The sequence below is a fragment of the Biomphalaria glabrata genome, chromosome 2, assembly GCF_947242115.1.
Source record: "Biomphalaria glabrata chromosome 2, xgBioGlab47.1, whole genome shotgun sequence".
NCBI classification, from domain to species: Eukaryota; Metazoa; Mollusca; class Gastropoda; family Planorbidae; genus Biomphalaria; species Biomphalaria glabrata.
This window is the reverse complement of record NC_074712.1, coordinates 64481131-64494751: the sequence shown is the minus strand read 5'-3', so window position 1 is coordinate 64494751 and position 13621 is coordinate 64481131. Positions and strand designations below refer to the sequence as shown.

Genomic DNA, 13621 nt, shown 5'->3' with positions numbered 1-13621 from the left:
AAAATGTTATCAGATACCAGGAAAAGAAGACAAATGGGCTTGTACTTTTACAAGTTAACACTTTAATTGGCAAAAAGAGGAGACTCCTCAATGTGAAGAGATGTAAAATTGAGCTGGGTTGGTCATATTGTAACTCGCTCTCATCATTCAATGTACAGTGGAGAGAGCATGAAAGAAATGGTCATCCAAAGAATGGCTGGACAATGCAAAAGAATGGACAGACCTCTCATCCTAAGAACAGCTGCTGATCTGGAAAAATGGAGGGATTTGGTTACATGAACTGTCACAGCACCGTTACAACAAAAGTCAAGGGACAGATGAGACTCATTATAAATAACTTCATTACACTGTCATAAGTAAACAGTTTTGATAAATCTCACAATCATATCATTATATTATAAAATACAAGACTGTATTTCAAATCTAAAGATTTTAGAACAGCGAAGAATTTTTACCTGAATTCAAACACCTGCTTATCTTATATATGTATAATTATGACAAAGTAAATAATGTCAACAAAAAAAAAATTAGTCATAAAAGGTCTTCTCACATTGTCGATTGATTGAAACCCTAATAAATTTTATTCCCCCCCCCCCCCCCCCCCCCCCAAAGCTTGCTTTGCAAGTGCATAAGATCAATACACTATCTACATTTCATCATTGTACAAATTGATCTTTGGAGTTTCCTCCCTTTAAGTATCTTCATAATTGTCATCACTGTCAGCCCATAATGCTTTTCAATAAAATAAAATTATTGTAGACATTTGAATGGTTATGAGCGGTCATTGAAAACTAGATGGTAAGGTTTAGGATGGACATAAACAGCCAGAGAGTGGAAGATCATTTCAGTGGCTTCACTCTGGAACATCTTCAAAATGCTTTTCTCAAAATAATGATTATTTAATTGTACGACGCCACCAACTTCATCAAATGGTTAACATCATTATTTCTATAATTCATAGTCTCCAGAATAATAAAATGCTGCTCTACATTAATAGTACAGATAATTGTAGTACAACTATTACTAATAAGGATGGACTGTTTTATGATATCTATTGCTAGTGAAGTCACTTTACAAGGTGATTTAGTTGTGGCACACAATTTATATCTCAATTTATTATCATTAAAATTACTCAAAAAAAACACAAAAAAGTATATAGGTTGTTACTAGCTAATGGAATAAGAAAGCCTTCAACATGTCCACACAATCACATTACACATTAGAACAATTTTGGAAAGAAAATAACACAAGGAGAATAAAAAAAATTACATGGGTTACCGAAATGGAAATCTCATTGGAGCATGTGAAAACATTTCAAAATAATTTCCAATTACTAACAGAGTAACCTTATTGAGGATAAATCTTTGCTTATGAATCTCATATTTAGGTACTGGTAATTAAAGAATCTAAGTTGAAGTAAAAAAAATTTTTGTAGACATAAAATATAGCTATTAATCTAAAACCAAAGGATTTCTCTTTGGGATCACTCCACTCAACATAAAAAGATGCTATTAACTTAAAAAAAAAAACAATCATGTTTGAATATATTAATACCGGTATTAGTAAAAAAAAAAAAAAGATAAATAAGCAAAATGGCAAAAAATTTTTTTTTCATGTTCAATTTCAACAAAAAAAGGGGGTTAAGCTAAATTAGAAAGGAAAACCAATGACATAATACCTGTAATATTTCAATCTCTAAACATGAAAGAACAGATTTATCACATTGACTTCAACCCCTCCCCCTAATCAGTTAAACACATTTATAGGACTAATAATCTCTTGACAAGTAACATCAGTATATTTTAAGATAACATTCTGAAATACTCTATTGCTTGTGTAACATTTTAAAAAATGAAATGTTTATGAATGAATTTTTCAGTAAATTATAATACGCCTGCAGTGTACAAAAATTGTCCACATATCACAAATTATTGAAAATTTAAACAAAAGGCACAGGTGCTGACCCCCATTTAGTCCTCAGCTTTTCTCCAACATATTGATTAATGATTATGTTAAAACAGAGGTAACTATTACACTGGTACACACAAATAGGCAAAATTAACATAAAAGGCAAAATATTTACAATTAGCATGTAAGTTAGAAATAGTCAAACAAGTTCTACACATTATCTCTACTGAGAAATCAACCTATCATGTTATGTATTAATGCAATCCATTACTTACTATGTCCTGAGTACTAGAGATGTCAAGACAATAATAAAATAACTAGAAATGTACTACATTGTCATTTAAGAGGTTTCAATATAAACCAAGAAATGTAATTAACAAAACACTCATTAAACAAGCATTTTACACACTGTGAAGAACCTTCAAACATACTTTTTATAAATATGTACGCGTCATTATTTATAAGTGTAAAGTATATCACAGAAAAACATGGAAACATAAATTATTTTATGTTGAATCAGTTTTCATAACTGTAAATATTACAGCAAAAGTTATTTGTATTCAAACAACTGCCATGGAATGTTGCAGTAGTGAGCCATTGGGAAATTAAAAACTTGAACTCTTCTTCGAGAAAAGTTTCATTATGAAAAAAAAAATAGAGGATATAACACGACTTATTAAGGTTAAAAAACGAATTTCTTAATTATTGTTTTGTTCTAAGCCAGATTTTCAAAATGTCACCTTAAAATATAGGTTTCTAAATGTTTTAAAAATAAACTTGAGCCAAACACACACAAAAAAAAAAACAACAAAAAAAAAAAAAAAAAGACATACTGACATTTTTCTCAAAGTTAGGCTACTGAAAACCAAATCCAAACTTCAATGATCATAATGATAGAATATACCAATGTCTATTGTGAGTTACATTAGCATAATATGAAGAACTAAGTGCTAAAAAATGCACAACTCACATCTTGTTGAGTTGAAGATATATTGGTATTTTAACACTTTTTTGATGAACCAGATTTTTTTCCTGATTAAAACAAAAAGTTCACCACTGTCACTATTTTAGCAAATCCAGCTTTGATCTATGTTAATGATATGAATCATTTTAAAAAAGAAATTGAAAACTCCCCAATCAGGGTAATAATTTATTCTTCTATCCAATTATGTGCTGCTGAGATAAAGGAATGTGGAGAGCGTGACAAATAAATAGACAATGAATGTAGTAACAAATCATAAATATTTGATATATAGGTTTATAGTGAATAAAACAGTAGTAGTAAAGTTATCTGATTAATATTTACATTCAAGTCTAAACTTGAAAAGAATGAAAACAAAATTTTGTTCATCACACTCAATTCCCACACGATGCCAACATTTTATTATAATTGGGTATTTTATTTCAGGATCCATTTTCCCATTACAGGTGTCGTAATCTGTACAATTTTATGTTAAATTAAAAATTTGCAAAAACAAAATAAGCATCCATCAAGATGCCACACACCCAAGCTATTATCTTGTCATAAGTTTTTAAAATATTACAAACTTTTTGTACGGTACAAGCAGCAGTTTATTGGCACATTATTCCAAAGTAATATGTTATGGCAAGTAAAAGTCCTTGGTCCCACCCATTACATTTAGAGCACCAGGAGTTGAGACCAAAAGCAAAAGTTCACATTATGTGTACAGTAATATATATGCAGTACAGGTTAAAATGTACAAAGTGGAACTCATATAAAAGTAATATGTGTATAAAAAAAATCCAATGGCTGAGATTAGACAACAATATTATAACAAATTATGCAACTGGATTTCATGCAATTAAATGTAATAATATTTTAACTTAACACAGCGGAACCTTAATAAAAATTAACCTCATCAGAATGTGGTATGTTCTAAAAATTTTATACTGGGCTTTTCAGGGGGCTGCTTTAAGCAATAATCTAACTTGGTTACAAAGTATGAATTATTTACTAATAGACATTAATTTAGACTAGTTTTTTTATCCAAACAAGCTTTTTTACACATATGTATTTATATACCGCTGACATGTATAAACCATAATGTACCAAGTATTTACATTTTCAGAAACCAAAAAACTGTAAATACAAATGTATAATAAAACAAAATTCATTTTTCACACCCTTCAAATCATAAAAAGACAAAACAGCTAAAAGAATGATCCATAACATTTCTAAAAAGAACTATACTTAATGGCTGATATCAACTGATATGACTATTCTGATTTGCTTTAGGCGAAAGAATGGTATCATGAAGGGTACCATTCATACATTCACCGTGTGTAGAATCTTTGCTGTTCAGATGAGACAAGCTAATAACCTGTTTGAGACTGGGTCGAGATTTACTTTCAGCGTAGCGTGCCCAGATGTAAGCAATGCCCCCAATTAAGTTCATACTTATTCCAATGTAAGTGGCCAAGTTGTGCGACACGCCACCAAATGTAAACAGACCAATCAATGTCTGGGCCAAGGCTTTCAGGCCACCCACCACACTGGTGGTGAGTGCACTGGTCAAACTAGTGCAAAGGAACAAGGAGTAGTTCAGTAGCATGCCCACACTGATGGACAGTAGAAACATAAAGATGAAAAATGGCTCGGTGAGATGAGGGTATTCTAAGATGGCCACCAGCTCTCCATTGACAAGGGCAGCCAACAAGAGCAATGGCAAGGTATTGAAGCTATTTAACTGTAAAGTTTCAGTAACAGATAAATGTTGTTCCGAGTACTTCTGGACCAGTAATAAATACAAAGCTTGCATAAAGTTACTTCCTATTCCACAAATATATGCAGTCAAATTGAAGCCAAGGTCACCAAAACCTGTTTAAATGATAATCAATCATTAATTAATCATCAACATAAGGTTTTATAAATAATAATAATAATAAAAAATAATACAGTTATGCGACTTGATGGAACTAAAGGGAACCAAAATTGTGTCCAAAATATTTGAGATATCAACATCTTGTGAAAGCAAGTTTCAAGAGCTTTAAAATATTTTTTTTTCATCCAAATATTTTCTTTCAGGGGAAGATGTATCCTTATGAACTAGAGCACCGCTTAGAATATCTACTGTATTTTAGAATTTTTTAAACTTTAAAACATAATTATGTAATAGCAACCAAACCATTTATGACAAGCAGAATATCTACTATTAGCAATCAAAGCTAAAATAAATCTCAATATTTTCAGCCATTAAAGAAATGTATGTATTTCATATTCTATTTCAATCATTGCAAGCTATTTCCCTTTTGAACACAATAACTAAGGATTATGCATAATGTATCTAATATTTCTTTGTGAAATTGCTTCTTTTCATAGAAATGTTTTTTTGCATTTATTTTTTTTCTTCTCATAAATATTTTTCATGTGTGAGTATAAAACACAAGATTTAGTCACAAATAAAGTAAGGCACATCTTCCCAACTCAGCAAGACATCATATAACTTTGCTATGAAAAACTGATCCATTTAAGAAGAAAATATGTAAGAAAACACTAAAATTGATATTTCAAATTAGCATTAAGTTTACTTTACACTATTATTATTAATTTTAAGCATGTTAAAGAAAGCATTTGGAAAGCACACATTTTATCTTAAAATCTTTCAGTCTTTTTTTTTTTCAGTTCAGAATCCCATAATAAAGGGAAACTCCGATGGTTTTGACAATTTTTGATATAATATGTGTTTTGATTTACAGAAAATGAATATATTATTATATTGTTTTTATTGGCATTAATAACTTAGTAATTGATATTTTTCTGACGTAATTTTCCTGCGCATCCAAACCGGTCAGACTTTCACCAGGATTCTATGTGACATCACACATGCCTATTAATTTAATCTATCAACTTATTGTATTATGGAAAACCATACAGTAACGTTTACATTCTCGTAAAAGAAATATATCTTCATCTATGCATTAAGATCTAGATCTTGTAAGCAAAGAAAAAAATGTGTGTTAAAGGGAGATTTACATGCTTGACTAACCACGGCAGTGTGTATCTTCTTGCCTGACCACTCAACACACAGCAAACACTATCGCTTGGTTGTTTTGTCATGACTGACTACAAGTAGCCTAGACCTAGACTACACTAACCAGTTTGTGGTCAAATCAGTTAGACCTGCAATCTATTTACTTCTTGGGACAGGGAGGGTCTTAGATGAAAATGTTACTTTTTTTCTCGAGTTGGTTGTCCTAATGCTTTTAAATCTATCTATTTATATATAACTGTACCATAGCACTTGACTAGGCCGTCACTAAGCCTAACAGCTACTGTAAGAATGAAACGATACGATTGGTCAAATCTAGTTTCCCTTTCAGTATTGTTGAGGGAAGTGACGTATGCCTAACCTAAAAACAAAATATCAAAAAACCCCATTTTTTTTGAGATGTCAAGAATTTACTGTCTTATTTATTAAATATAAATGTTTCTAAGCATTTAAATACAAAATGGAAAAATGTTTACTATTACTACTTTTTACTTAGAATTTAAATATCTCAATAACTCAAATTTGAAAAACCATCGGAGTTTCCCTTCAAGAAAAAAAAAAAAGATATTTAGGTAATAAATTATTGAAACCTTATCAATTGTTTTTACAAAAAAATGTACTTACCAGCAATAACACAACCCACGGTCAGTACTACAACTGAATACATTGTAACTTTGCTTGGTAAGCCAGTTTTTAGTATAACTAATGAAAGTAACATAGTTGATAAGGGCACACATCGTTTTAAAACACCATACATTGCTATGTTCATGTGAGATAGTGCTGTCAGTGCCAACACAGAATTGGTTCCATAGAAGAACGCTGGAGCTGCGAAAGACATTCCTCGTTTCAAAGTGTAGGCTGGTAAATTAATAAATTGGAAGAAGCACAAGATTTCTAAGGTTGCTATGGTAAATATCATTTGTGCCACCATGATAGACACAGGAAAATCAAACTCTAAGGTATCCATCACAATTTTTGTAACAAAAGCTGAAGACACTGAGCATACTCCATAGAACACAGCCGCTACTGTCCCTTTGACAGCAGTACTTGTGCTCCTTATCTCATTCAAATCTATTTCTACGATGACTTGTTTGTCCTTACTCATAGTTGATGCCCTTTGGTTCTTAAGATTGATGTTTCAAAACTGAAAACAAAAAAAAAAGAAATATTGAGGATACTTCTAAACAGAGAGGTAAAGGTAATCTCAAAGCTTTGAAAACCACATTAGTTAGGGTTTTAAAACTATTAGTTAATACAGTCAAATCTAATAATAAGATAAATTCTTAAAAGCTCAATTTGTGAGCATTTGGCAAGATGAACAAAAACATTTTGAAAAAAAACAACAAAAAACATAATACTAGTAAGCTGAATTGTAATATCTGCTGTGGGGTCTATTTCTATACTTTGACTTTATTGCAACATAATAAAAAAAAAATCCTGCTAACACAAATAGGCTGTAGGACACTAAGGTAAAATAGCGATAGAAATAGCTTGTTTTGAAATATTTTGGTACTCTTATTGATCTTTGTTTCAAATTATGAGTCAGAATCTAGATCAGTCCAAAGTTTATAAAGATGTTGCTATAGTTGTTTTTTTTTTCTGTCACTAAGAAGAGCTAATAAAATTACCATTTCTTTTTTACATTTACTTATAAACTAGACTAATTACTCCAATAATGTGCTAATTACTCAGATAATTCACATAACACCTAGTCACTTATTCAGAACACAGTTTGGTAAATACTGTCTGGAGCAGAGTCTACATCTAAATCTAGAATAATAATTAAATTCTACATATGATCTCATAGAATATTTAAAATACGGTATATAGATCTAGAGATCAGTTACTGATCATCAGTAATAATATCTATAGTATAGTACTAAATCTAGATTATAAACTAGATCTAGATTCTTGATATAGTAGTATATATATATAGTATATATATAGTATATATGGTATAGTATATATATATATATATATTATAATATAGTCTATATATATCTAGCTAGTACCAGTATTTATCGTAGATTCTTATATCTGAACACCGACTTTCGGAAACTAGGTCAAATTTGTATTTTATTTTTTTATAAGGTGAAGGTTTAATCGTTGCTGAACACCACTATGTAATTGCTAAGAAATTATATTGGTTTTCTTTTTAAAATTATTTAGATTGTATTAAAAGAAGTAGATTCGGAATATCTATTTATAGTCTATGGCCTCATATATAGATCTAGAACTCTCTCCCTCTCTATATATATATCTATAGACAATAAAGATTATTATTATTTTTTTTTTTCATTTATAGTTCATTTATTTATATGCCTATACAGATATAAATCTATATCAGTGATTCCCAAAGTGGTCTATATAGACCCCCAGGTCTACAAGGACTTCCAAGGGGTCTACGGAAGTGAAAAAATAAATTGGGGGTCTATGGCCTGTTAATGGGGGTCTACGAAGGTGGATCTCATTGAAGCATGACCATTCATGAAATTGACTCGTTCACACATGATTTGTACCTTAGTTAATCCTTTGAATTTCAACCCTGTTAGTGGAATGATTTTTTTTTTATTTAAAAATTTTGACGTATTATTTTAAATACCTTAATTGTGTCTACATGAAAGTAATAATTTACATGGCCGAGATTTGATTTGATTTTTGATTTGAGGCACATCGGCACAATTTAGGCCATGTCGTGCCTGCAGTCCCCTAAGGATCCCTCTCTCTCTAAACAACAAGGGCCAGATTCTATACAGTCTATAAAATGAAATGTTGACCGTAAATTGTTGGTTATTCAAAATTTGGCTTCATTCTTTCTTTGTTGAACAACTATTGCATTTGTTCTTTATTTTTATGTAACAAAGTTTGAAGCTATGTCGCTATGAAACCATCAAAGCTGGAACATCGAGAAAAGTCAACATGAAATAAAATAGATTAAGATTTGAAATAATTTTGAAAACTTTTAAATTCAGAATTAAGCCACAGTATGTTGATTAAACATAATGGGAGAGAATAGGTTTGTGAGCGTCTTACAATATATTTACTTATACTTATATCAAACTCTAAAAAACTGCACACTATAAGCAAAATATTGACTTTGCCAACCATTGAAGAGGTTTTACAATCTGTTTTACACAATCCTATATCATTAAAAATTCCTCTAAGCAACAATACAGTTCAAAGGTGTAATGGTGAAATGAGTTTTGGACAATGAATGGTTATCGTGTTATTACGATTTACTTTTTTTAAAAGCTGGACTAGTTAACCTTGCCTGATAATGTAGTGGTATTATTATATTTTTGTTATGAATCAAGTAATTCATAAAGAATTGCTTTTTGCCTGAAATTTTGATCAATTGCTCCTTCACACTGAAGTATGATAGTTGTCGAAAGCCTTATCTTTGACACTATTTTTTCTGAGTTCTTGGTTGCTAAGATCCTATTTTAAAACACAGAAATTAAACGGGAATCGGACATAGTCTATTTAACCTACTTGTTTCATAAATTGAATGAGGTTAACTTGCAGCTACAAAGATTGACATTTTATTATCAAAGCTGCCCACCAATAGGCGTTTTGTTGTTGTTGTTTAGTTACTTCTTGTAATGCATATTACATTTTATTTTGCTTTATTTTGATTTGAATGTCATCAATAAATATATATCGCATAGTAATCAGTGAGAAAAGCACATCTGAAGTTAATGAATTTTCAAAAAAAATGCTGGGGGGTCTACCGAAAACTTAAAAACATGGCAAGGGGTCTACGAGACAAAAAAGTTTGGGAACCACTGATCTATATAGATTATAGATCTATAAATTAATTATTATAACATGTTCAACCACATGTATTCTCTCTCTCTCTCTCTTCCCATCCATGGAACCTCTTCTTGTTTTCATAATTTGGATGTTTGTTTTGTTGCACCCCCCCCCCCCCCCAGACACTTATAATTTTTTTTCATATTGAGTCTTCCCCCCACTGCCTGTTGTGACACTATATGCTTAGTGTATACCTCACTCTCCTCACTGTCAGTTCACCTGGCATAATCACCTGCAGTAGGCATGGTTTCTGGTTTCAAATTAGCAGCCTGCACTCTTTTCTTTCATTCATAAATTATATATATTATAGATAGGCCTATCTTGATCTAGGTCTTGTTTATTCATTGAACAAATCATAGATTTAATAATCCCAATATTTCTAATTACAATTTTGTTGTCTTCAGGGAAGAAGAATGAGTTAAATTCATTAAGATTATGATTCGCTGAACACCTTTTTTTTTTTTTTTTTTTACAGCTAACAGTATAAATGTGATGGAATGGTTTTTCTATATAATAGGTGAGTGGAAACTATTTGGTAATTCTGCAGGAGTTCAAGGGGCAGCCATCTTTGTTATTGTTTAGACTGTAATCTTGTATCTTGGGTTTTCTCTCAAATTTGGGTTTTTGTTTGTTTTTATTTTTGAAGCTAAATAATATGCTAGATCTAGCTATACTATACTGGTATCATCTAGTCCTAATAAGTCTATTAATTAGACTCATAATCTAACTCCTAGAACTAGACTAATTATTATATTAATATGACAAGGTTCTTAAAGGCAATAAAGGTCTATTAAACTGTGCTGATATTTATTGTAGGCCTAGTTAAATTTAGATTCTCTATATCAGAATAATTCAAAATAGATATAGATTCTAGACAATATTTAACAATTAAAAAGAAGACAGAACAATAAGAAATGTATTGTATTGACACCAAGTCAAAATGGACCTCATTCACCAATCGTAAACAAACAACATTTAGTCACGTGATCTTATTGATAAAACAATGGGCAATGGGAAAAACTGTCACGTGACAACCATCATGAATTAAACATGAGATCGTAAATTATATAGAAGAGATAGAGCGCCACGTGGCTAACTGTTGTTTGTTTACAATTGGTGAATGAGGTCCATTAAAAGAAAAAATAGCATTGCTTTGAAAACACAGAAGTAATGTTAATTCTTGGTATTTTTTAAGACACTATCTTGGGATTTCTTTGGAACATAAACAATAACAAAATAGTACAAAGATGGCTGCCCCTTGAACTCCTGCAGAATTACCAATTATTTTGAAATACCCATTAGCTTATGATCAAACAGGCTCATAATATAGCCCTCATTCCTTAAATGGGTGTGAGTTGCCGGGGGAGGTTAAAACAATAGCTTTACATCAACGGTTACAGAGAATCTAAAAAACTGCCATCTGATCTGCTTTGGAAAAATGGAACAAAAATAAAGGAACTTATCTAAAATTGGATATGCACAGTCCTGGAACATCAATTTTTGCTCCAAACATAAAAAGGAATTACAAACCAAAAAAAAAGCGAGGCGTTAAGCAAAGGAGAATTTGATGGGGTGCTCAGAATATAAGAGCTTACGTTTACTCTCTCTCTAACTATATATAAACATCTAGAATCTTTCTATATTATATAGATAACTAGATTTTAAATCTAGAGTTTAGTCTCATAATCAAATGTGACCCATGGTTGATTACATGAAATGTCATATATTACCATCATAACCACATGGTAACAAGATGCATGATTACCTTCACTTGGACTTGGACGACTTGGTGTTGATTCACAATTGATTGAGTGTTGAGTGTTGCCAGTGTGAGTGTTGGTCTTACTGTTAGCCCGACTATTACTACTATTAGTATTATTATTACTATTAGTCTAGTCGTCTTACTAACTTATTCACTACAAAACTACACGTCCACGGTGAGTCGAGTGACTAGATTCTGACTAGACTCTAGACTAGAGACGAGTCTAAGTCTAGAAATAGAATGATGAGATCTACTAAAGTGACGTCTAAAGTTGACTCTGTAGCTGTAGTATAATAGATCTATCTTATATATATAGATATAGCGACTTTATCTTTTAGTCCTAGATTGGACCTAGAATAGATTGATAGATCTATCTACTAATCTAGCTCTAGATGTAGATCTATGTTTATTTAAATAGATCTAGTCTAGACTAGAATCATCACTAGATCTAGTAGTAGTAGTAATCTAGACAGGCCGAGCCTTGAGATAGATTAAGTCTATCTCCAGTGCAAGAAATCTAGATCACAGACCTATATAATATAGAATAAATATATATAAGCAGACTGGACACGGCTATCTCCACTACACATCAATACACAAAGATTCTAGGTGTGTATGACCGATCACAGACCTATATATATTATATTAGTCTACATCTAGGTCTGTGGTACACTTAAGATATATTTTATGTCTTTTGATACACTACTACAGTAGTTATTAAAAAGTATTTTTTTTTATAACATGGCCTACATAAAAATGTACATATAAAATTAGCCTAACAATCAATGACATTAAGAACTATCTGTGTTTTAAAGGCCTACATTTTTTTGGCTATAATTAAAATCATTAGAAAAACTCTTCTTGCATCTAATTAATCTATATAATGAACACCATTACAGTTCAGTTTAAATACTCGCAAAAGAAATATATCTTCATTTAGGCCTATGAATTTAGTAATCGAAAATGAGTCAAGGGTAGAATAAATTTAGCACATGTTAAAGTAATTATAAGGCTGCTATAGGCCTACCGATCATTATATTATTTTCTCTCCCGACAGCTTGCAGCTTGTAGCTTATAAGTTGGAAAACACTGCGATCATTTGAAGCAACTGGTTTATTATTATAATCACGTTGTCTTTATAGATTTATAGGCTACCGTACATAATGTTAACAAACAACTATTCAACTATTTCAATCAATATCCACGCATTCTCGTTACTCATATTTCGAAACGATCTAGTGCAGTGATGCCCAAAATACGGCCCACCAAAACGTCGGCACGAAATATAGAAAAGCGGCCTCACCCCCCCCCCCCGAAATAAAAAAAGTTTAAAATGTATCTTTACTAAGTTAGGGTACTTACTCCTTTCTAATGAGTTACTACCAAGGCATTTAACATTTGTGCGTTCACGAAATAGGACTATAGAATCTACTAGAAAAAGTGAACGGATCTTTACTTTTTTGTAGAACATGATACCATTGCTAGCCAACATGTTTGTTTTTATAAAGAAAGTCTGTGGCTGTAAAAAAGAACAACAAAATATAAACAGACCTTACGCCAATTTTTGAAGTATAAAGAGAAAATTCAACTATCCCAATAATTCAATGTAAGTACTAGATCTTTGGGTTTGAAATAAAATAGTTCCAGGTCAATTTCATTAAGTTTTTGTATCTTTTTTTCATCATCTTTTTCATCATGTCGCCCGCGACACTAGTGTTGGAAATTAAAATGGCCCGCAGATTGAATTAGGTTGAGCACCACTGATCTAGTGCATACTGTCAACACGTTACACGTGTCACATGTTTGTTCAGTCCAGTTCACTCACGCACCATTGTGTCTGAAGTTCAATAATCACTATTATAGCCTGTGTACTTTTAGGGCAGAGAAAGGCAATATATACTATATAAGCATGTTGCATATATTTGTCTAGAGCTGGGTTTGTCCATATTATTATTTTATATAGCGCTACTTTCATGCTTATAGCATGCTCAGAGCGCTTTTGGTCCAATCTCATTTGTGGACCAGTTGAGGGGGGGGGGTATCTAGGAGTTGGTTTTCCGTGCTGCCTTATGGCGCTCAGTAAACACAACTCTGCCCGAGTCGGGTGTCGAACCTCGAGCCCCCTTCT

The 13621-nt window shown here is 31.6% G+C and overlaps 1 protein-coding gene across 2 annotated transcripts; it reads right to left on the bottom strand.

Moving 5' to 3' along the window:
* Positions 1-603: 603 nt before the first annotated feature.
* Positions 604-12686, bottom strand: LOC106064305 (uncharacterized). Of its 2 annotated transcripts, none has more exons than XM_056021986.1 (3): positions 12521-12686; positions 6543-7062; positions 604-4747 (listed from the first exon to the last, which is right to left on the bottom strand). In XM_056021986.1, the coding sequence occupies exons 2-3, from the start codon at positions 7021-7023 to the stop codon at positions 4134-4136; spliced, it is 1095 nt and encodes a 364-aa protein (XP_055877961.1). In that variant the 5' UTR covers positions 7024-7062; positions 12521-12686; the 3' UTR covers positions 604-4133. The 2 variants fall into 2 exon arrangements, with proteins under 2 accessions (XP_055877961.1, XP_055877960.1); XM_056021985.1 differs by lacking the exon at positions 12521-12686 and adding an exon at positions 11497-12081.
* Between the last annotated feature and the right edge of the window lie 935 nt (positions 12687-13621).

What these genes read in the sequence shown, in the direction of transcription:
- LOC106064305 (XM_056021986.1), bottom strand. Translation starts at nt 7,023, where the DNA reads ATGAGTAAGGACAAACAAGTCATCGTAGAAATAGATTTGAATGAGATA. An exon ending in CGTGGGTTGTGTTATTGCTG is followed by an intron (nt 4,748 to 6,542) that starts GTAAGTACATTT and finishes TCATTTAAACAG; the next exon opens with GTTTTGGTGACCTTGGCTTC.